The sequence below is a fragment of the Peromyscus californicus genome, unplaced genomic scaffold, assembly GCF_007827085.1.
Source record: "Peromyscus californicus insignis strain IS unplaced genomic scaffold, ASM782708v3 Scaffold_9__1_contigs__length_137607984, whole genome shotgun sequence".
Classification (NCBI taxonomy): domain Eukaryota; kingdom Metazoa; phylum Chordata; class Mammalia; order Rodentia; family Cricetidae; genus Peromyscus; species Peromyscus californicus.
Window position 1 is genome coordinate 55330426 of NW_026294617.1, and position 22248 is coordinate 55352673.

The 22248-nt window shown below is 37.8% G+C and overlaps 1 protein-coding gene across 8 annotated transcripts in view; it reads right to left on the minus strand.

Annotated features, from left to right (window-relative positions):
- Nucleotides 1-19081, minus strand: part of Zbbx (zinc finger B-box domain containing) — a 107822-nt gene extending 88741 nt beyond the window's left edge. For 7 of the 8 annotated variants that reach the window (XM_052731033.1, XM_052731032.1, XM_052731028.1 and 4 more), the window contains exons 1-4: nucleotides 18846-18959; nucleotides 9727-9846; nucleotides 7331-7444; nucleotides 4199-4289 (exon numbers count right to left, since the gene is read on the minus strand). In XM_052731033.1, coding sequence (XP_052586993.1) covers nucleotides 4199-4289; nucleotides 7331-7444; nucleotides 9727-9794 — 273 coding nt within the window. In that variant the 5' untranslated portion in view covers nucleotides 9795-9846; nucleotides 18846-18959. Of the gene's footprint in view, nucleotides 1-4198; nucleotides 4290-7330; nucleotides 7445-9726; nucleotides 9847-18845 lie in introns of all 8 variants that reach the window. The other variant, XM_052731027.1, reaches the window with a different exon arrangement.
- Nucleotides 19082-22248: the final 3167 nt, after the last annotated feature.

Sequence of the window (22248 nt, forward strand, 5' to 3'; positions counted from 1 at the left end):
ACTCACTATGTAGCTGAGGATGACCTTGAACTTATGATCCACTTGCTCCATTTCCCAAGTGATGGGTGTCATCATGTCATTTATGAGGTATTGAGAATTAAAGTCAGGGCTTCCGGCATGCTAAGGAAGCACTCTATAACTGAACCACTTTCCCAGACCCACTAGTTTTACTGTTTCGCTCCCTTTACTCACGGGCATAGAGGGGAGAAGATCTGCATCTTTTACCCAGGGTGCTGTTTCACCACCATCACTCAGTCAGTTCCCGTCCACTGAAGATCTGCACTGCCTACTTATTGTTCTTATCAAAGTCCGGGTTCTTCTTCTACCCAAACATCAGAAATCTACTCCACATTTCTCTTCATCCCATTTCTGTTTAGTAACTCTACTTCAGTGCCCATTTATCTGACACCCAGCACTGAAGATGCTCTAAAACTCTGCCAGCTGTGGACGTCTAAATGCCTCTACCTGCCCCACCATTGTGACCAAACCTTGCAGCGAGACATCATTTTAAATGGCCACACCTTCAAACTTCCAAACATAGAGGTTCTCAGTGATAAATATGATCACTTCTCCTGCTACATCAGCTCTCTCATTCTACCTACTATTGTGATGAAATAATGCTCTAGGGTTTTCTGAAAACCCATGCTGAATAACCCCCAGGATCACACAGGACTTCTTAGCAATAAGTTCAGTCATTTACTGCTAAACCCCAGGCATGATTTCCACAGCTCCTACTCCAAACCTCCACTCTCAAGAATTCATAGCCATCCTGTTTCCTGTCCTTCACCTGAGCAGGTGCTGTCGCATTCAACTCCATGAGGATGCTGATGTCTCGTTACAGTTTTCTGTACTACTGTACTGTATCACCTGTCAAACCGAATCTCTAGCATTTGTGTTTATTTACACCTATGCTATTTTTTTTCCTGTTTTGCCTGCCAGAGCAAATGGGTTCTCCCTTCCCCAGTGAAGGTGACTTTAAGGAACCACCTTCTCAAAGACCACAGCGCCAACCATTGGTACTTCTGTCGTCGGCATCTTCAACTTCTCCCCTACCTGCATTCCCATTCCTCAACCTGTAACTGGCTGACTTGAGTCCACCAAACCCCAAGCTACTTACCTCTTCCTTGACCCCGTCGAACCTTCATGTGTTCTTGCTCTTGTGTTCACTCCAGTAATTTGTGCTCATGTCTCCCATTCTCTCGTTTTTTAAATACTAGAAATATACTGTTGCATTGATATCATGGTGACTCCATAATTAAACCCCGGCCTTTCAATATATTCTCATTTTTCCATATATCGACATTGTAATAATTCAAAGTAGACATATATAACATCTCCTATCTTGCTCAGAACGCTAAAAGTGACAAATGTCTTATGAATGCATAGCGGAGGATCAAAGTGGTTGACTTACCTAAGGCGGCCGAGATAGATAGCTAAATGAGTGAGAATTTTAATTTATAAGGCTGATACAGAGCTTCTCGGCCTCAGCACAACTAACACCAAGGGGTCCTACAGTGTACTGTATCAAGTTCAGCAGCAACCTTGGTGCTGACGTCTTCACCAAAATCAAACAGAAAACCTCTGTTGATGGTAACAAGTGCACAAATCTGCAGACATTGCCAAAGGCCTCCAGAGAAACAAAACTGCCTCATTGAGAATCACTGCTCTCAAGTGAAGTTTCTTTAAGGTACAACACATTGGATGGCGTTAGCATCTCCACGTGTTCTAAAAAGGCTTTCCTTGCTTTTAATCTTCTAAGGAATCCTAAGACTTTGGCTCCAGGCCTGCCCTTCTTTTATTGTCAGGCTTTCCTCACTGGAAAACTGGAAGATTATTTCAGAACAGGGCTAACAGCCTGCATTCAGAATTGTGGTCCTCATGCTTGACATTGAGCAAATCAGTTTCTTTCTCTGATGTGAAATTACTTCATCTGTGAAACCACAATTAGAAACTGACTCGGGAGAGATATAAGTGCTTGGTGTTATAAAATGCCAACTAAGATAAGCTCCTGGCTGGCATAAAATATACGAGTGAATATTAAATTCTGAGGGCTACCACACACCACACACAGACTTTCCTTATGTTTTAGTCTTCACATCTCTCATTTATGTAAATTCTTAGGGATACATTTTCTCGGCCTTACCTATCACGTGAGAATTCAAGCAAAATCCTAAACTTGTACCACAGACTTTTCTTCCTTCTTCCTTCAAGCTCCTTACTCTATAAAACCTGCATGATCTATTGTGTATTTGACTTCCTCTGTCTTTCCTTAGTGTATTTTGGTACAATGTTGTTCTTCACATTTCTCCTGTTTCCATTTTAGTTCAGACTCCTTTCATATGACTTCTAAGGTCTTTTCACAGCCTTCTGCTGCCTCTGCACCTCTGTAACCTTCTATTCCTCTGTGTCCACTGGTCTCCAGAGCAGTAAGCACACATAATGAAAATATTTAACAATGGGACTGGGAAGTGGAAAAGAAACACCTATTTTTATTTTGGTTTATCTTTCTCTTCATTTCCACAGTTAATATTATAATGTTTGTGCTATAAATTGGATATAAATTGCATATAAGTAAATTGAAATATATAGGAAATTCATGTTTAAAGTCTATTCTTTTCTGCTGTATTTCATAATCAAATCTGGATACACCTTACTTGCTTTATATTCTGTTAGTAACAAACAAATGGTTAGATGGAAAAGAAAAACCAACATAAATCATTCTTATAACCTTGAAGTCCTAGTGATCAAGCTCCGTAAGGGAAGAGAATCTCGCTGAAGTGAAATGCATCCGGATACCTGAGACTAGATTGAGAAGCAGCTACCTCCTTCCCGGTCTCCTGTATGGTAGATGCCTTCCACACTTCCCACTGCTGCCCTCTTTTATAATTATGATGTTTGTGGAAGCAAGGATTTTAACTTATTCTTCAAATATTTCCTTATATAAATGCATTAACTGAACTGTTTTTCTCAAATACACATATAAAAATGTTTAATATTGACTTTTACTAAGAATATTTGGTGTAACTTGTTTTCTCTATATTAGATGAGAACTTCCTTAAAAACAAGGAGTAAATCACTAAAAATCCAAAGCAGCATGTTACAAATGTCATTACATTAAAAATCCGTGATCAAAACTTTAGTGACCACAAGCATTTTTTTGTTTTGTTTTGTTCTTTTCTTTTTAATGCAGGGTCTCACACCATCACTCAGGCCGGCCTTGACCTCATGGCAATCCCTCTGCTTCAACTTGAGTTCTGGGAGTACAAGAGTGAGCTACCATGACGGGTCACAGCCAAAACGCTTAACATATTTACAGTAACATCTAAAATGCAGCGCAGAACGGCACTGTAGAAATATAATGACCAGTTAAAAGTGGCTTATAAATGTTTCACCCCAGAATGAAAGAAACCAGACTCAAAAAGCAGATGGCACTGTACAAAGAAATGCCTTTTCTGAATCCAGAAAGTGCAGAAGTGCCGAGTAAGGTATTTGTTGGTGCCAAATGACCCAATGAAAGTTTAATGATAGGTATATAAAAATAAAACACTGTGCAAGTTAAAATTCACCAAGTCACGGATTTTGTACTAAAGAAATCCAGAGAAAAAGCTTCCCTTATGTAATAACGCCTAGCTGCTTGCAATCATAGACGTGATGCAATGCTACATTTTAGAATGTACAGTAATGATAAAGTAAATCTGTAGCTTGAGAATTACCATGCAGATTTTTTCCCCTTGGACATTTTTATTAATGAGAGTAAGAGTGTATGAGTAATTATTATTCAAGCAGAATACAACAGAATTAAGGAAATAAATAATATGAAGTCAAGACTGAAGCCCATAACCTATTGTATCATATAATATTAGTGTTTATTTCAATGTAGAACTGTGTCATTGTATTTTATATCTTTTAAACCTCAAATGAATGGAAAAATTGTGTTTGGAATTCAGAGGAAGGCAGCATGTAAAATTTCTCCTGAAAGTAATTTTTGAGAACCTTCTGAAATGTTTAATTTTTAAAAAATAACCTTCTGTATGGAAGACAAAGCATATGTGAATAATGAAAGCCACACAGTAACCTGAAGACTGTGAACATAAAATGAAGTTACTAAAACAATGGTAGATCCTTGAGTATGAGAGCGAACGCAAAACCTGAAAGCATGATGCGTGTCCTCTTGCTCAGAAAATGGCTTCTTTCTTACCTTAGTAGCATTCCCTTTACTTTGTGATGTTAGGTGTGACAGGTTACTCAATTTGCCCACACTTCCAGATTTCCAGTGATATCCACTTGACCTTCAATAGACATAAAACAAAACCTAATTACTGCAAACATTCCTCCTTTTAATGAAAACAAATATATTCCCCTGTTTTCAGGAAATAGAAATTTGGGTGTTAGTATGATAAACCACCACAAACTGGGAATAAGGTATCAACAGTGTCCTAATTTATCACCAGTCTTCAGTTTTAATACCACTCCTCTGTATTTGTGACTTGTGGAGCTAGGACTGAAAGTAAAGTGTTCAAACACAAGTAAAGAATTCCACTGCTTGGCATTTACAGTGACTGACTTTTACTAATTTATAGAAATGTTTACAGATGATCATGCAGTTCTTAAAACTAGGCATCCACAAATGAAAATGTAGAAAGAGAACAAATCAATACCCCTAATATACAGCGGGTCTGCCCGGTGATGAATTTCCAAAGATTCCAAACGAGCTCCCACATTGGAAGTAACAGATTACAAAGAAGGCAAGCTGAAATTTTAAAGTTTTCAGAGAGGGGTTCATTTCAGTTTTGAGGGTATAAAACTAAAGAATCATATTTCATTGAAAAACCTGCCCAATGTTACACACATAATAAAAATAAACCCCAAACTGGAACTATGGACCTCCCTTTTCCTGGTCAATGGATGGCAAGTCTTTATTTTGTCTGTGACACTTACTATCTATGAAACCTTAGGAGAGAATACTACTACTCTTAAATCTCATTCAAGTTGAAGAATGCTCTAAAAGAATATCCAGTAAATGCTCCACAGCTAAAGAAAACTCTTTCCTGGGTGCTGATTCCAGGAACTCTGATTTTCAAATGAAAATTATCATAATAAAAAAGAAAATTATCATTCATTGAAATGGCCAGATCAGAACTGGTAAGGTAGTTCCATCAGTGGGACTATTAATTTACGAACATGAGGACTTGAGTTTAATGCACAAAATCCAAAAAGAGAGAAAGGAGGGATTCTATGAGCAAGTGCATCAGGATCATGATGGGGAAACCTGCAGAGATGACCAAACCAAACTAGTGGGAACGCATGAAAGTTGGATCAATGGCTGTGGAGCCTGCATGGAACTGGACTAGGCCCTCTGCATGGTGAGACAATTGTGTAACTTCATCTGCTTGGGGGGTCCTTTAGCGGTAGAATCAGAATCCATCCCTGGTGCATGAGCAGGCTTTTTGGAGCCCACTACCTGTGATGGGACACCTAGTGCAGCCTTGAGGCAGGGGGAAGGGCTTGGACTTGTCTCTACTGGATATGCCTCCCCATGGGAGGACTTGCCTTCTTGTGGGCGGCAATGGAGGGTGGGTTGGGAGTGGGAGGAATTGGTATGTAAAATGAATGAAAAAATTTTCTTAATTAAAAAAAAAAAGTCAGGCACTGTAGTCCCAATGCTAGGGAAGTGGAGACATGGAGACAGGTGGATCTCTGGGACTCTCTGGAGGCTTGGTGAGTTCCAGGTCAGTGTCTCAAAAGGAACAAGTGAGCCTCTCTTGAGAAATGATACCCAGGATTGTCCTCTGACTTCCACATGGTTGAACACAAACAGATATGCACACACAAATATGTTTCTAATCACACATATATACACCAACATTCACAAAAAAGTTAAGTAGAATAAAAACATCAGTTAGAGGGAAAGAAATGACTACTGATCATTAATATTAAAACAGCAAGACATACCTAGTCATCTGCATGATAAACATTTGAAATGCCTTGATTAAATCAATGCTCTACTTATTAAGGAAAGTGTATTTAGATTCCATGTAAATATCTTAAATAATTGAACTCTAAAAATGAGTATTGCTGAGACTTTAACAAATGTATTGGAATATTCATCAATGGATGAAATAGTTCATGGATATTCTATTTTGAAGACCAAAAGGAGATAAATTTAATATACAAAGATTATGATGACACTTAAAATAACCAAGTACATATGAAATGTATAGTCTTATGCTTTGTAGGAGATTGTAAACATCTGAAGCCCATTTATAAGGCATTTTACCCATGTTGAGCACAATATAAAATAAGCATGCTTCTGAACTTAAAATGACAGAGAGAGGAATTTATCCAAATATGCTATTGTATAAAGGCAAAAGTACATGTTGAAGTGCACAGGTCCATGGTGGCATTTACTTTCACAAAATACTGAAAAGTTAAGCCACTAAAAAACAGGATAATTCAATGTGTGCCCATGTGACTAGAGCACTGACCAAAATATGATGATGTGAATTACTTTTCATAACTTATGAATTAATCCATTTATAAAGATACCAAACACACCCACATATTGCCACAAAGACTTGTACAAAGATGAGACATTTTCAGGAGAAAAGAATTTTAATCATTAAATGGTGCAAGAACTTGGACTGGTTATGAGCTTAGATTTAAAAAAAAAAGTAAACCCATTTTTTAACCTATAACTATCAGCTCCTCTTGACACAATCAGATTTATTGGTTAGTGCTATAATAAAAAAATAAATTAGCACAGGACAATATATAAGTATAATATTATGGATATTTCACCAGCAAAATAAAAATATCATCTATTATTTGCTGAAGGTGTTTTAAATATAGTTGCAGGTTTAAATAATTTGGCTGTGGTGCGAGGACATATTTGCTCCCTGAAAAATTACACTACTCAGCAGTGCCCCAAACATCAACTTGGTTTGCTGGTGTCTTGATTGCAATTGTTTCATAAGAGAATCAAGCTTTCATTGCTTTCCTGTGCATTCCAGGCCATCAGTCACTGGGGACCTTAACATAACAGGCAACTAGGAAAAGAAAAAAGTTAGTAAACTAGAGGAAACAGAAGCCCTGGTAATTTTAAAAAGAGTGTGCTTCATGTGACACCGAAAACAAAATTAAAGGGAATTTTATATTCCTTATTCCTCAAGAACAGTTCAAAGCCATTGATCCACCAAGTGTTCTTACTAAAATAACAAAAAGTATACAAAACAGTTTTCATGTAATTCCATTAAATTAAGAGCATGTGTAAATCAGTATAATATTAGGGAAAATTGTGTTTATTCTAAAATTCCCTGAAGTCTTCACTCACTTAACTTCTTCCTTTCTCTTGTTCCATGTAGATTGGAATTCTCGAAATTTCTTTTCCATCTTCTGGTTCTCCAGTTCTAGCTGAATTTTCTCCATTTGCAGTTCCTGAGCATTTCTGAAGATACATGATGTGAACAGTCATTTAATAGAGCAAACAAATAAACCTCGAGGCAAACAAATATTACAGAAACTTCTGCTCTTAAATTGTAGTTATTAATAAGTTTTAAACAATGACTTAGTTTACCTGCTTTTTATGTACTTCTTGAAATTATATATATATATATATTTGTTTGTTTGTTTTGAGACAGGGTTTCTCTGTGTAGCTTTGGTGCCTGTCCTGGAACTTGCTCTGTAGACCAGGCTGGCCTTGAACTCACAGAGATCCACCTGGCTCTGCTCCTGAGTGCTGTGATTAAAGGCGTGTGCCACCACCACCCAGCTTGAAGTATATTTTAAAAAGCATTTGCCTGCTATCAATATTCTCTTCAAGTAATGTGTCTCTTCAAATCTAAAAGTGTAAAAACATTATTTGCTTTATAGAGGAGCCGTGTTTCATACATGCACACATATTTGTGACAAATGCAAGAAAATAATTTTTACACTGGCCTTTACTATATCACATAGTTTATAGCACAGTCGTTAAAACCGCCATTATTCATCCAGTCATCCATTTAATGCAGAGATGGAGATCACACCTGGAACCATGTACCTGCTAGGTAAGCAGTTTACCACTGAGTCATATCCTCAGTCTAAAACAAGTATTTTCTTTCTACATGAACTCATTCTGTGGAACCAGCAGCTTGAAACCTTCAATAAATGTCTATCATTATGTCATCCATTAAAAAAAAAAAAAAAACTGTGAGAGTGAACATCAGAATTAATGTGTGTCTCTTCAGAAAAAAAACTCCTATTAATATTTTGTTGTAGGAGATTATCTACAAAAGATGTGCCTCTGTGTGTGTGTGTGTGTGTGTGTGTGTGTGTGTGTGTGTGTGTGTGTATGTGTATGTGTGTGTGTGTGTGTGTGTGTGTGTGTGTGTGTGTGTGTGTGTGTGTATGCATGTGGCTGGCTATCATTCCTTAGGCACCACTCATATCTTTCTTTTTTCCTTATTTATTTATTGCCTTTCTTCCTTTTTCTAAAACGGAATCTCTCACTAAGCTAGAACTCACTAAGTAGGCTCAACTGACCAGCCAGAGAATCCCCCCTCCCCCGAAGGGATCTTCCCATCTCTGCTTTGCCCAGCACTGGTTTTCTAAACATGTAATACCACACCCAGTTTTTATCTCATGGCTTCTCAGTATTGAACTCAGATTTTCGTTTTTGCATTGAGTCATCCCCATATCCCTAAGAAATTTTCTTTATAGTAGCTGAAGCTCCACCCTCCTATTAGACTTAGTTCCTGATTATTCTACAGCTAGAAGCCAACGCATGTGTCTAGATTTCATTATGTATTATGAATTTAAAACATTCCTTCCTTCATTGTGAATATTATTACCTGACCCAAACTAAGGAATAATGGAGATCAGAAAAGAGATTTAATGTACAGAGGTTATAAACCTTCACTAAAAAGCAAATGCACCAAGCTTTTGTCAACAGGTGGAAATGCTCTAAAGACACCAAATAATTAAAGGACCATTGATCTGAACTAGGAAACTCAGAATCTAGAATTTTAAAAGGGTGGCATGTTCCCAGCACATCCTTAGTAGTATTTGAGAAGACTTCCAATGACACTAGGTGATCTCCAAGGGAAACTGTGAGCACATCCCTTTAACACCCATGGAAAGCCACAAAATACTGAGGATGCTCAGAATCGATGCCCATGACACCAGAAGTATTTGGCTTTACCAGGATGGATTTCCAAGTCCATTTAGAACATTCTTGTCAATTCCTAAAATGTTGTCTTCAGCAGTGTCCATGCTCAAAGATCTCTGACCTTAATTGACCCTTTAATTTTTTTTTTTTATATTATTAACCTTGAATAAAGGTTACAAAATGTAACCTTCTCTTATACTGCTTCAGTAATTAATGAATCCAACTTTCATTTATAACTTCACACTTTAATTATTGTTAAAAAATAATTTTAGTCATAATTTTGAAAACTATTAGAAACCTTAAATTCGCAAACTACATTATTAAAATGACATTATCATTAAAGTGATAAAATGACTTTATCACTTTAACAATGTAATAGTTTATAAACTTAAGGTCCATAATATGAAAATAGTTTATAAACTTAAAGTCTGTAATATGAAAACACAGCAATATGAGAAAATAGAAATAAGGATTTTTAAAATTTGACTTTTACCTTTCTCTAGTTTAAAAAGAAGAGAATAGTTTAAATTATAACATGTAGAAACTTTAACAACTACTTTACTTTAAAAATATGTACTTACTTATATTTTAGTTTTACAGAATTTCCAGGTTTTCCCCAGGGAATAACTACAAAATCTTTGGTGTTCATGATTATTTGTCTCTTAATGTTGTCTTAAGACTATCAAAGCTTCAGAAAACTTCTGAAAAATAACAAAAAGAGTAACCCCAGAGTTAAAGCAGTTACAAATTCTAAACCACACACATAATTCAGGAAAACATGTTTGTTATTTTGCTTTGTTTGTGCGGTTCTGGAGATCGATGCTAGGGCTTTAGAAATGCTAAGCACATGCTTACTGAGCCATGAGCCCAACCCTCAGGAAAACTTTCAAAATCAAAATATTTAGGATGAGAAAAGTTCAAAGCTTGAACATCTAACACAAATATTTATGTACGTTAAATATGCAGTATGCATATATATATATGTATATATATATACACTATAAGACACATAAATATAACATTTGACAAAAACTGAAATTTGATATCTGTGTAAATAACAAACTAAGACAAGTATGATGGCAGACATCTGAAATCAACTTGAAAGTCAGCCCGGAGTACATAGACATTCAAAATCAGCCTATGCCGCATAGAAAGTCCCTGCATCTGTAAAACAGAAAATTGGAAAATATTTAATTAAAAGGAAAGAATCGAGTACTTTGAATAAATAAAACATGTATTCTGGTTCTTTATATGGTTAAGAGGTTACAAAAATTGAAAAAGTAATGTATCTCATAATGCATCTCATTTGGTCAAGAACAGAAGCCATATTTGACAATAGTACCTTAAAACAGTATCATTTGGTGATGCCATAGCTGTATTGTTGGAAGACATTGCAGCCTCCCCAGGGCCTAGCAGCTTATCTCAATAGCTCCTCAACATGAAGCTCCCTCACTTCAGCAAAGCTTCCTGCTCTCTACCTGCCCTTTTCTGGAGAATGTCCCTGGGCCTGGAGAACTGACCTTATCTAAAAGATGTCTCTAAAACCAGATGTCTGATTCAACTTTAGCCTGACCTTTGGCACAGATCCCTGCCAAGAAGACTTGTGCTAGGGGCTCTGATAGAGGATCCTACTGCCACATACTAAGCCTTAGGATAGGAGCCTGCCACTTAATGCACACTAGGGTTTGTCCCTACGCTCCCCAATCCTATATGTTCCTTTTTACTCTGGAATAAAATTTAGCTAATTCACTGAAATCTGTCTCTCAGAGGACTGTCTCCATTAGTGTTCATGGGCCACTAAAGCTTTCTCTTGACCCATCTGCCTCTTTCCCCTCTTGGCCTGGTGGCCAACAGGCCCAGAGGAAAAGAGGACCCCCACACTATATTAGTTTTATATGATGTTTTCACAATAACCAACCACTTAAATATGTATTTGTTGAAATGAATACCCACTTTTCACAATGTATAACTATTTATCAGATATTTAGTTCTATTTTAAAATAATAAACATGCTTAATATACTGAAGAATAAAATCCCTTAAGCCACAACTCAAATACCTTTTTTACATATATTATTATATAACACAAAAATTAAGGTGTGTAATAATTACCTAAAGGTATTCTGATATTTTCATATATATAAGAAACTTTAATGACACCCACTAAGCCTGGAAGTTAGAATATTTCAAAAACAATTCTCCAATGAGAAATAAATACAAAGATAGTTTTATTAACTCTGACTTAACCAGAAAAGCAAATTATTCAGAGCACACTGCTTTCTGAGTATCTCAAATGCTCAGGATTTTAAAATAACTTACTTTGTAATGCTGAATTACAAATTTATATGCACCACTACTATATTTCATATCAATAAAAATTGTTAATATTCAGGACTAGCGATGTATCTCATAGAAAAAGTGCTTGCCTATCATGCACAAAACTCTGGATTTGAGCCCAAACATGACATTTAATAGATGTGGTTGTGCACACACTCAGGAGGTGGAAGCAAGAAAATCAAAAGTTTAAAGTCATCAACAACTGTACAGTGAGTTTAAGGCCAGATAGTGCTATCAGGTCTTATCTCAAAAAAAAAAAAAAATAAAATAAAATAAAATCAAATAAAACCCTAAATCTCAAAACCTCTTTTTGAAAATATCAAAGTAGCCATAGTTCTAAGTGTCCAAACTATTTAATGCTATATGTCCAGGACCCCAGTAAATACATACTAAGACTCTGAAATATTCATGGCATTGGACTGAGAGGTAAGAAGAGTCAAGGCCTAAGGATATTTGTTTCTGAGCTCAAATGACTTAAAATAAAAAAGTGTAGCTTGAGTTTTCCTGACTGGCTCACAGTCAGGACAAATCTCTATCACCTGCCAGTCCCACAGCCTCTCAAACCCGACCAAGTAAACACAGAGACTTATATTGGTTACAAACTGTATGGCCGTGGCAGGCTTCTTGCTAACTGTTCTTACAGCTTAAATTAATCCATTTCCATTAATCTATACCTTGCCACATGGCTCGTGGCTTACCGGCATCTTCACATGCTGTTTCTCATCATGGTGGCTGGCAGTGTCTCTCTGACTCAGCCTTCCACTTCCCAGCTTTATTCTCCTCCTTGTCCCGCCTACACTTCCTGCCTAGCCAATGGCCAATCAGTGTTTTATTGATTGACTAATCAGCAACAAAAAAGAGCACATAAACTTGTGTATAAAAGCCATATAATAAAGGAGAAATAATAAGGGCCAAAAATTTATAGAAATGATGCAGGAAAGAATTCAGGCTGAGTAGCATTTAAGTGAAGTGTTGAAGCAGAAGGGCTTGTAGATCATAACATCAGTTGAATAATGATTCTGTACTATAAGGAAAGAAAATAAGCTCTTGAATGGGACTAATGACAAGTCCAGTTTGGATGATGAGCAGAGCATATGGAGAGAATAGAAGCCTGGGTACAGTGGGAGGGTGAAGCTTACGAGGAGACTGGCTTTTGTTTTATCAGTGTCAGAAATCAAAACCAAGGATCTGGTTGTGTGAGTCAACCGGTCTTAACACTCAAAGTCAAGCCCAGCCCAGTCAGTAGTATCTGATGCCTGGTTCAAGCATGGAGAATTTAATCTTCAGGAGGAAGAACTGGTGAAAATATTTCATAGAAACATAGAAGATAAATCTGGAAAGTTTGCTCAGAAAATTAAGGACAGCACCAATGCAGAAATTTCTATCCCCACATGGAAATCCACATAATCAAATCAATTTGTCAGCTTCTTCCCCTGCTGACAAATCTCCATAGTATGACAACTCATTACAATGATTTTGGAATCTCGATAGTATGACCACTCATCACAACGACTTTAGAAAGCTTCTCTTAAAACTGTCTACAGAGTCAGTCACATATCCAAAAAGCCCATATGTCTATTTGAGTCTATCTCACTTTAAATAATGCTGCAGAGTCTGTGAGCTTCTATCAGCCCAGGTTAGTGGTTTCTATGGGTTCCCTTGTGATGACATTGACCACTCCCCCTCAGCTCGCACAATCCTTCCTCCTTCTCTTCAACAGGATTTTCTGAGCTGGGCTCAGTGCTTAGCTGTGGATCTCTGCATCTGTTTCCATCAGTCACTGAATCAAGGCTCTCTGATGACAATTGGAGTAGTTACCAATCTGATTATAGGAGATGGCCAGTTCAGGTTACTTATCCACGTTGCTAGGAGTCTTAGCTGGTTTGCCTTGCCCAGCCTTAATACAAGGGGAGGAGCTAAGTCCTACCTCGACTTGATATGCCATGCTTTGTTGACATCTACAGGAGGCCTGCCCCATTCAGAACAGAAACAGAGGAGGAGTGGCTGGGTGGATAGGGCAGAGAGGAGGAGAGAGGAGGGAGGGGAAATTAAGTCAGGATACAAAATAAATGAATAAATTTAATTAATAAAAATAAATAAATAGTGGAAGAGAGTATTTGTAGACTAGCTGATTAGGGATCAGTGTGCAAGATATACAAGGAAATCCAACCACTCAAAAGCTAATAATTACATCTAATTTAAAAATGAGCAAGATCTGAATAGACATTCTGAAAAGAAGACATACAAACAGCCAACAAATATATAAAGAAAAGTCAATAAATGTGAAGAAAATAATTTGAATGTTTAAGTACAAAGATAAAAATCACAAAAATGCTGTGTGTAATACAATATAGTTGGTGTGCCATAAGGTATGTTTACAATTTCCATGAACAAAAACAATTCTAGCTGTTCCTCATGGGCCCTATCACATGAATTCTAGCTATTCCTCATGGCCTCTATATACTGAAACTGCACTGACCAAAACAAAATGAACATGGTGTCTACCCCTGAGAGACTCTGCCCAGGGAAAACCCACAGAAGAATTACAATATTGTGGGACTGTGGGACATTCTGACCAAAGAAAGCTTCTGGGATAGGCATCTGACTCACACTCAGACACCAAGTATTACCTCTCAAAGCTAAAGTAAGTGTCATAGTATCTAAAGGTATTTCAGGAATGAAAAACAAATACCTGTATTGCTTTTTGGAGGAAAGATGCAGCATTTGCAAATGGAATGCTTGTCTACTCTCCCACCTGTAAGAAACAGCTCTGTAGGAAGTAGCTTTGTCTGTTTTTATCAAGCACAGGCTACAAATCTACCTTTTCAATATCTCCAGGGGAGAACTGGGGAATGACTCAGTCCATAAAGTATTCTCTGAGTCAGCATGAGACCTTCCTTTCTGCTCTCTGGTACCTATGTAAAAGACAGGGGCAGGTGTCTTTAAAGCCAATGCTGTGACTCAGGGGAATACTGGAGTATCAATGGCCAGCTGCCTGAGCTAAAAGTTCAGTGAGAGATGTTACTTCAGAAATATGGTGGGAAATGATAAGAAAAATAACAACTTGAGTGAGTGAATCTACACATTCATAACACACACACACACACACACACACACACACACACACACACACACACACACACACGAGAGAGAGAGAGAGAGAGAGAGAGAGAGAGAGAGAGAGAGAGAGAGAGAGAGAGGAGAGAGGGACAGAGACAGAGAGACAAAGAGAGACAGAGACAGAAATAGAGACGGGTGAGGGGGTGGGGGTAGAATAAAACAAACAGTTGTTTCAGAAATATTCCCAGACAGTAAAATAGAGTCCATCTCCCCTTCTGATATTAATCAGGAAATCAAACTGCTGGCCTCCTCTCTTCATTTGATAATTTCATAAAAGTCTAAACTTTTGTAATTACCACCCCAAAAGAGAACACAAGAGGATCCCCAGAGTTAATGTTTCTGGTTAATCAAAATAACCGCTTGTCTGAATTTCCTTTGCACATTAGGATCTTTGTGTGATAAGGCTTTCTATGCATGTGCATATGAAAGAAGTTTAACGTCCACACAAGGATTGATTCTATCTATACAGAGGATGAAAGAAAAGCCTGTAAATCTCATTAGAATGAGATGATTCAGATTTACAGCTCTGATGATAATGTGATTTAACCAATAAACAGTCTTATTCAGAGGGCACTTCACTTCACTGAATGCAGTTAGTGAGGCTTCTTTTCAATTAAATGTTTATCAAGTCATGCACACAAGCCAATTTATTGTATGCATAAAAATGAAAAATTATAATGGTGAGTCATGCTATTCTCTCTGTTTCTTTGGGTAAAGCCAAAGGAGAATTAGTCATCTTTCTCAAGACAATAAAGCTATAACAGTGTCTGAATCATAAATAGCAAAACAAAGCTTGAGGCACAAAATAAAATTACAGGATACAAATAACTTCTTTTTTTCTAAGATTTTTTTTATTTGTGTATTTATTTTATATGTGTATATATATGTATGTATGTATGCATGCATGTATGTATGTATGTATGTATGTATGTGTGAAGTGCTCACAAAAGCCAGAGGAGGTCATCAGATATTGTAGACCAGAAGTTACAGGTGACTGTAAGCCACCACACATGTACTTTATTTACCTGGTTTGGTTGTTTACATAATTTTCTGTCATCTAGATCAATATTCACTAACATGAATGCATTCAATATGATATCAGATTTACTATTACAGTTTGACATTGTTTCTACACATGTTCTGTTTTTAGGAAAGAAACCCAATCACTCTGTTGCCACCAAATGGAAGAAAGGAATGTACGATGACTTATGAAGCTAGGAAAAAGGGTGTTAGCAGGTGCCCGGAGTTTCCAGAGAACTTAGCACTGTTCCGTTGGTAGAATGAGAACTTTGAGAAACATTTGTCTTCAGCCGAATCATCCAGGCTTTTGGACTTGAGAAATGATATTATAATCCAAAAAGTTAACACTCAAGAAATGTGTTATTAAGATACAACAGAAACTCAAAAACTCATAATGGCTTAAGGAAGCTTACAATTTGGTAGGATGCTCATAGCTATCCTTGGCTGTACATGGCCAGCAGATCATGAATGGACATACCCTGCCATAATTGAGAATATTTGGTGGGTTAGTTGTTTCTTCTAATGACTCAGGTAATCATATATATATAGCCTAAAATTTAAAAGCTAACCATTAAGATTTTTTTCTTTTTTTACTTTAGAACATATTTTTAAAGTTTGTAATCATTAGATTCTTTGGGGGAAGTGTTAAACGTTTTTAGGTCATTAAGTAATACAGTACATGGAAATCCGAGATTCACGAAAGAAATGTTTAATAAAAATTAATTCAAGTCTTTGACAGTCTTATCCACTCAGAATCTCTGATACGACACAGCTGAGTGGTACTAAACAATACACATGTAGCCTAATATTTCATGCTCTACGCAATTCCTTTTTAAACAACTGGGAAGGTTTGTATTTAGTTATCCAAGTAAATTAGCCTTTTAGGACACTTTCAAATTAAAAATGATGAGAAAAATACTGAATTTAAGATACTTAACTCTTAAGTTAGACCTGATTCAAAGTCAAAAAACCCTTTTAAATAACGAGGACCTTGTAGACGTAAGCTCTTCTCTAGCTGCCTTTAAAAAATCTATTAAAATCACAGTGGGAAAGAATCGATAATTATTAATTCAATATCAAATAAAACTTTCGATGACTATGAGCAACAAAGACATTGTTACATCTTTAAATTACCAAGCCCTTTAGTATTTGGTCTCATATAACCCACTGTCGCTCTGGTTTCCCATGGATGGTTTAGGCATTAGATCATTAAGCACGTGAAAATGGTGAAGGGACCAGAACTACTGGTTCTACTACTGGTCCTGTCGGCTGCTCCTAAGATTTCAACTCTAACTACAGTTCTATACACTCAACATCATTAAGTCAAATTAATAAAAATTAATAATCATCCAAATAAACCCAAGGTTTTATTGGTTAATATTATTTCCTCTTTCCCAGTCACCACCCTTCACACATTAGAAGATTATATACTTTAAAATTTTATATCTAGCCGGGCGGTGGTGGCGCACGCCTTTAATCCCAGCACTCGGGAAGCAGAGCCAGGCGGATCTCTATGAGTTCAAGGCCAGCCTGGACTACCAAGTGAGTTCCAGGAAAAGGCGCAAAGCTACACAGAGAAACCCTGTCTCGAAAAACAAAAAAAAAAAAAAAATTTATATCTAAAATACCTTTGGATACCTTTCTGGTGTCCAATTGCTTCTCTTGCTCTCTAGGGCCATCAAGATGGCTTGGCACTTAGAAGCTCTTGTCAACAAGCCTAGAAGTCTAAATCCAAGTCTAGGCATCCACATAGAATGAGGTAACCTTCTCTGCACTCATCCTCTGACCTCCATATGTACCGCACGCGCACACACACACACACACACACACACACACACACACACACACACTGCAATAAAGATTGTTGTAAAGGGTTCTCTATACATAATAAATATGACCCAAGTACTCTGCCTGGCACTTAAGATTGAGATTTTCTATTAACTTTCACCTGCTTCCTAATCTCTTGTTCTGTTTTTCAATTATTCTATTTATTGAACAATTTGAAGACCGACTCTCTATTTCCTCCATCAAAAGAAAAAAAAAATCTTCTCCTTTGGAAACTGTGTATGACGTTTGTTTACTTTTCTCTATTTTTGCATAATTGTTTAAGTAGGTGCTGTTTTCTGAGCAGTCCAGGTATTTGGGAGGCATCCTTTCGTTGATCTTTGTATCTCCATCAATTATCACAGTTTTTGTATATCTGACAGTGTGGATAATAGCATACTAAGTTGTAAAAATTACATTTCTCTACTACTTTTAATTTATTGCACAATCTTATCCAGGAAAAAATAAAGCATTAGTTCTTCTGCCCATAACAAATGTTTGTGTTTTTACACATCTGCTACAAGAGATGGATTAGCAATCAACAAATTTATATCAAATATCTCCATGTGTAGTATGAAATACAGAAGAACAAGGTGAACAGGTAGGTATTACACCAGTCCTCTCTGAATGTTTGTTTTGATGAAGGAAATAAAAACACAAAAAAGCAAACAAAGTAACTTCAGGAAATATTAAGTGCCCTGAAAGAAGGAAAGAGAGGAACTAATTCCAGGAAATTCCTTTGTAGGGCACCTAGCAGTGTTATGGACGTCAGGGCCAGCTTCTGTGTAGCCTCTAAAGAGGATCAGGAAAAGAGGTGAGATTATCATAGGCACAGAATTTATAGTTTTAATCCTATTCAGCTTCTCTTTCACAAAATATTTTAACATAACTTGCTAACGTCTCTGTTAATGTCTACTTTGGCTTCAAAATAAAACAAAAAGCAAAGAGAAAAAGAAAAAGACATCCACTACCTCAGATATTTCTGGAGCCAGGCACTCCTACCCTACCAGCCTTTACTTGAGAGGAGTGGATTTCAAGAGAGAAGCAGCTAAATGAGAACAGACAGCCAGAAAGAAAACTGCAAATGAATTCTGTGAGATGGTTTCCCCAGTAACTGCACGTTTCACAGGGCACAAATGACTTCAAAGGACAAAAGAGACTAGCATTTGAAAAGGGAATTGGGGATGCTGTAACTGATGGAGGCTGGGCTTTCTCTGAGCTTCACGCTTGGCTCTAGTCTGCACTGACATCATTGGCCAAAGTCTTTTATTTAGAAACGTGTAACTCCTGAGCTAGGGCTGTGTCTGGAAGCCCAGGAGTCTGATATGGCAAGGGTCCAGCAAATACCTCCTACTTCGACCGATGCTCTTCTCCCAACCCGGCAGGGTCTCCTTTCTCACCTGCTGCTCCACGGTCTGCACCACCCAGATGCAGCTCATCGCCCGGCTCTACTCCCAAGACCTTTCACTCTTCATTTACTGTATGTCCCCCTTAATACTACAACTCACCCGGCGACTCTTGTTGCAGCAGCTGCTGCCACTGCCGCCTGGAGCTTCCGCTTTGGTCCCCTTGGTTACCGCGTTGCATCGGTACCCATAGCAACCAGAATGCGTAGGCTTGGTACTGCTGCTGGCCACCTCCAGAGGGAGGAAGAGAGTCTATGATGTGTGAGAGAACGGGAAGATCCTAGGGAAGGAAAATGCAATGAAATTCAACTGATATTGTGTGTGTGTGTGTGTTAGTTCTCTTGGCCTCAGCCTGGACTGATCTACTTTACTGATCCACTACAACACTACAACTATGGGTCAACGATTCCTACGTGTACCACTCAGCTCATCCTCATAACAACCCAATTTATGTGTGAAAATTAAGGCACAAAGAATTTAAGTAATTTACAGCAAATTAAAAAGCTAGCAAATTGAAGGCCCACAAATTAGTTTTAGCTGTTTAACTTCGGTAATCCCCTCACCCATGAATAACGTTTCACTGCTTTCAAAAGGCTTCCAAGAATACAGGACAAGGAATCTAGTTCTCTTGGCAAGTCCAGAACTCGCTTGATAAAAAATACTTGATCCATGAGGCTGTGTATTTTAGACCTGTCTATAAAGATATCATGTGCATTTGTATAAAAAAATACACACAGATAGCTCATACATCAAATTTTTTTTAAGTTGCTTTTTGACATTTTCATACATTGTGTACAACCTAATTATCTCCCTCATTTCCCTGCCAATACTCCCTACAAACCCCTTTGCTACCCACATTCAAGTGTTTTTGATTTTTGACCAAGTGAGTAGCCAAGAGTATGTGTGTGTCTATGGGTTTGATAATATTCCCTGGCACTTGGCAGGTTCACCAGTGAGCACAAAACTAAAGACAATGACTGCCCTCCTCCCAGAATCTCAGTATCTAATAAATGAGACAGGAGAGGAAGGGCCAGTGAACTCTTCTCTCTCCATGACTAACTGTTGACAGGGCCAGTTTTGTGCAGCCCCATATCAAGATAATCACAGTTGTTATGCATTCATGACTACAGTGAAGGGCTATGTCAGGTCTAGAAGATGGTTTTACCCAACCTTTTGCATGATCTTCCAGCTCTTACGTTTTTCCTGTGCTTTCTTCCACCACATTCTCTGAGCCTATAGGAGGTGGCACAAATATCTTACTTAGGTCTGAGCACTTACTTGTCACTTACTCTCAGCATGTGGAGCAGCTGTGAGTTGTGGAATCCACTGCTGTTCACTGGAAAGAGATTAAGACTGAGAGTAACACTCATCTACAGGTACAAACAGGTAATTATCAGGTAGTTTGGCACTACATCAGTTTACCTAAACAATGTTAAGTTCCCCCCCTAAAGTTTATGAGATTCCAAGCCATGCATTTTATTGGGTTTACAGTACCAGGCATGGGTTGCCTCCAGAGAAGTTGGCCTCATTTTTAAATCAGAAAGTTGTTGATTATCCCTCTAACACTCACACCACTATTACATAGATGGATATATCTTTATGAGCAGGTTAGTAATGTCGATTACTGAGTTCAGAGTTGAGTAAGACTGTCCTTGACTTATCTTTCCACTAGCCTTCATAGTACTTTGCAAGACTCTGAAAGCTAGCCAAGAGGTAGGAAGATTCCAACTTAGTTTCATTTCTTTATATATCTGTATCATGCAACCAAGATGTGTCATATCTTCTGCAATAGGATTGTGTTGGTTTGAGTGAAAAATGTCCCCCATAGGCTCATAGGGAGTGGCACTATTAGGCGGTATACCCTTGTTGGAGTAGGTGTGGCTTTGTTGAAAGAAGTTTGTAACTGGGGGTGGACTATAAGTTTTCAGATGCTCAAACAAGGTTCAGTCTTTGTCCTCTCTACCTGCTGCCTGCTAATCCAGATGTAGAACTCTCGGATCCTTCTCTGGTACCATATCTGCCTGTATGCCACCATGCTTTCCACCATGGTGATAATGAACTAAACCTCTGAACTATGAGCCAGCCCCAGTTAAATGTTTTCCTTTATAAGAGTTTCAATGGTCACAGTATCTCTTTACAGCAACAGAAACCCAAATTAAGACAAGGATCATATCAACCAAGGGAAATAGCAAGAGGGTATAAGATTGTGAGGGAATTTGGGTCACCCCTGACTGGCAATAACTCATAAGAACACATCTGCCCTTGGGGTTTGTATTTAGTAATTCATGGCTAGAAGCAGCACTATCCAGACATGTATGATCTCTTATAATTATATTTTATTGGATTATAAGATAATAGGTTCCATATTGCTTTTTGTATACCTTTTATTTTTGATTAAGCCCCTTCTAAGCCTCCTTGTCTCTATCAGGCCCTCTCTACTCCTCTTCCTGCTTAAACTTTTCTATTTCCACTTTTCCTGGCTCCCAGAGATACTATAATTTACAATTTTTGTTTTTGTTTTTCAAGACAGGGTTTCTCTATGTAGTTTTGGTGCCTGTCCTGGATCTTGCTCTGTAGACCAGGTTGGCCTCAAACTCACAGAGATCCACCTGCCTCTGCCTCCCGAGTGTTGGCATTAAAGGCGTGCACTACCACCACCCGGCTGAGATACTATAATTTAAAAACACAAAACTAAACATTGAATCTAGGAATCACATATGAGATAGCTAGAGTTTTTGTCTGGGCCTGGGTTAACCGGCTGAATATAATGTTTTTACAATCCCATCCATCATTTTTCTTTACAACTGAGTAAAATCCCACTATGAATATGTACTACAATTTGATTCTTCCATCTATCAATTGATTGAGATCTAGGCTGCTTCTCTTGTCCAGCTAGTGTGACTAGAGCAGCAATAAACACTGATGTGCAAGCATCTCTGCAGTAGGGCTTTGAGTACTTTGAGCATGCCCCAGGAGTCATGGACTCTGTCATATGGTGGCGGTTCTTTCTAGTTTTTGTTGGTTCGTTTTTGACAAACTTCTGGGCTACTTTCAAAAGCGTCTGTACTACTGAAACATTTTTGTTCTGAGCAGAGAGATTGCTGTAGTGATCTTACTTTATTTTTGGCTTCTAAATAGTGTTTTTTTTTCCATTAAATCTCTGTATTTATAGACTACAGGTAGAAAATGTGATTGATTCTGCAGTCAGTTCCCCTATAACCTTGTACGCTTAGCCACACTGCATCCATCATAGTACTAGACACATATTCTTACCCATTAAAGTTACTATGGTAACCTCTGCACCATTACTCTCCTGTACCAGCCAGCCTCCATTTGAGAAAAGAATTCAGTGTTTTCCTTTTGCACATTGGGTAAAAGTACAATCATTCTTGCTAAG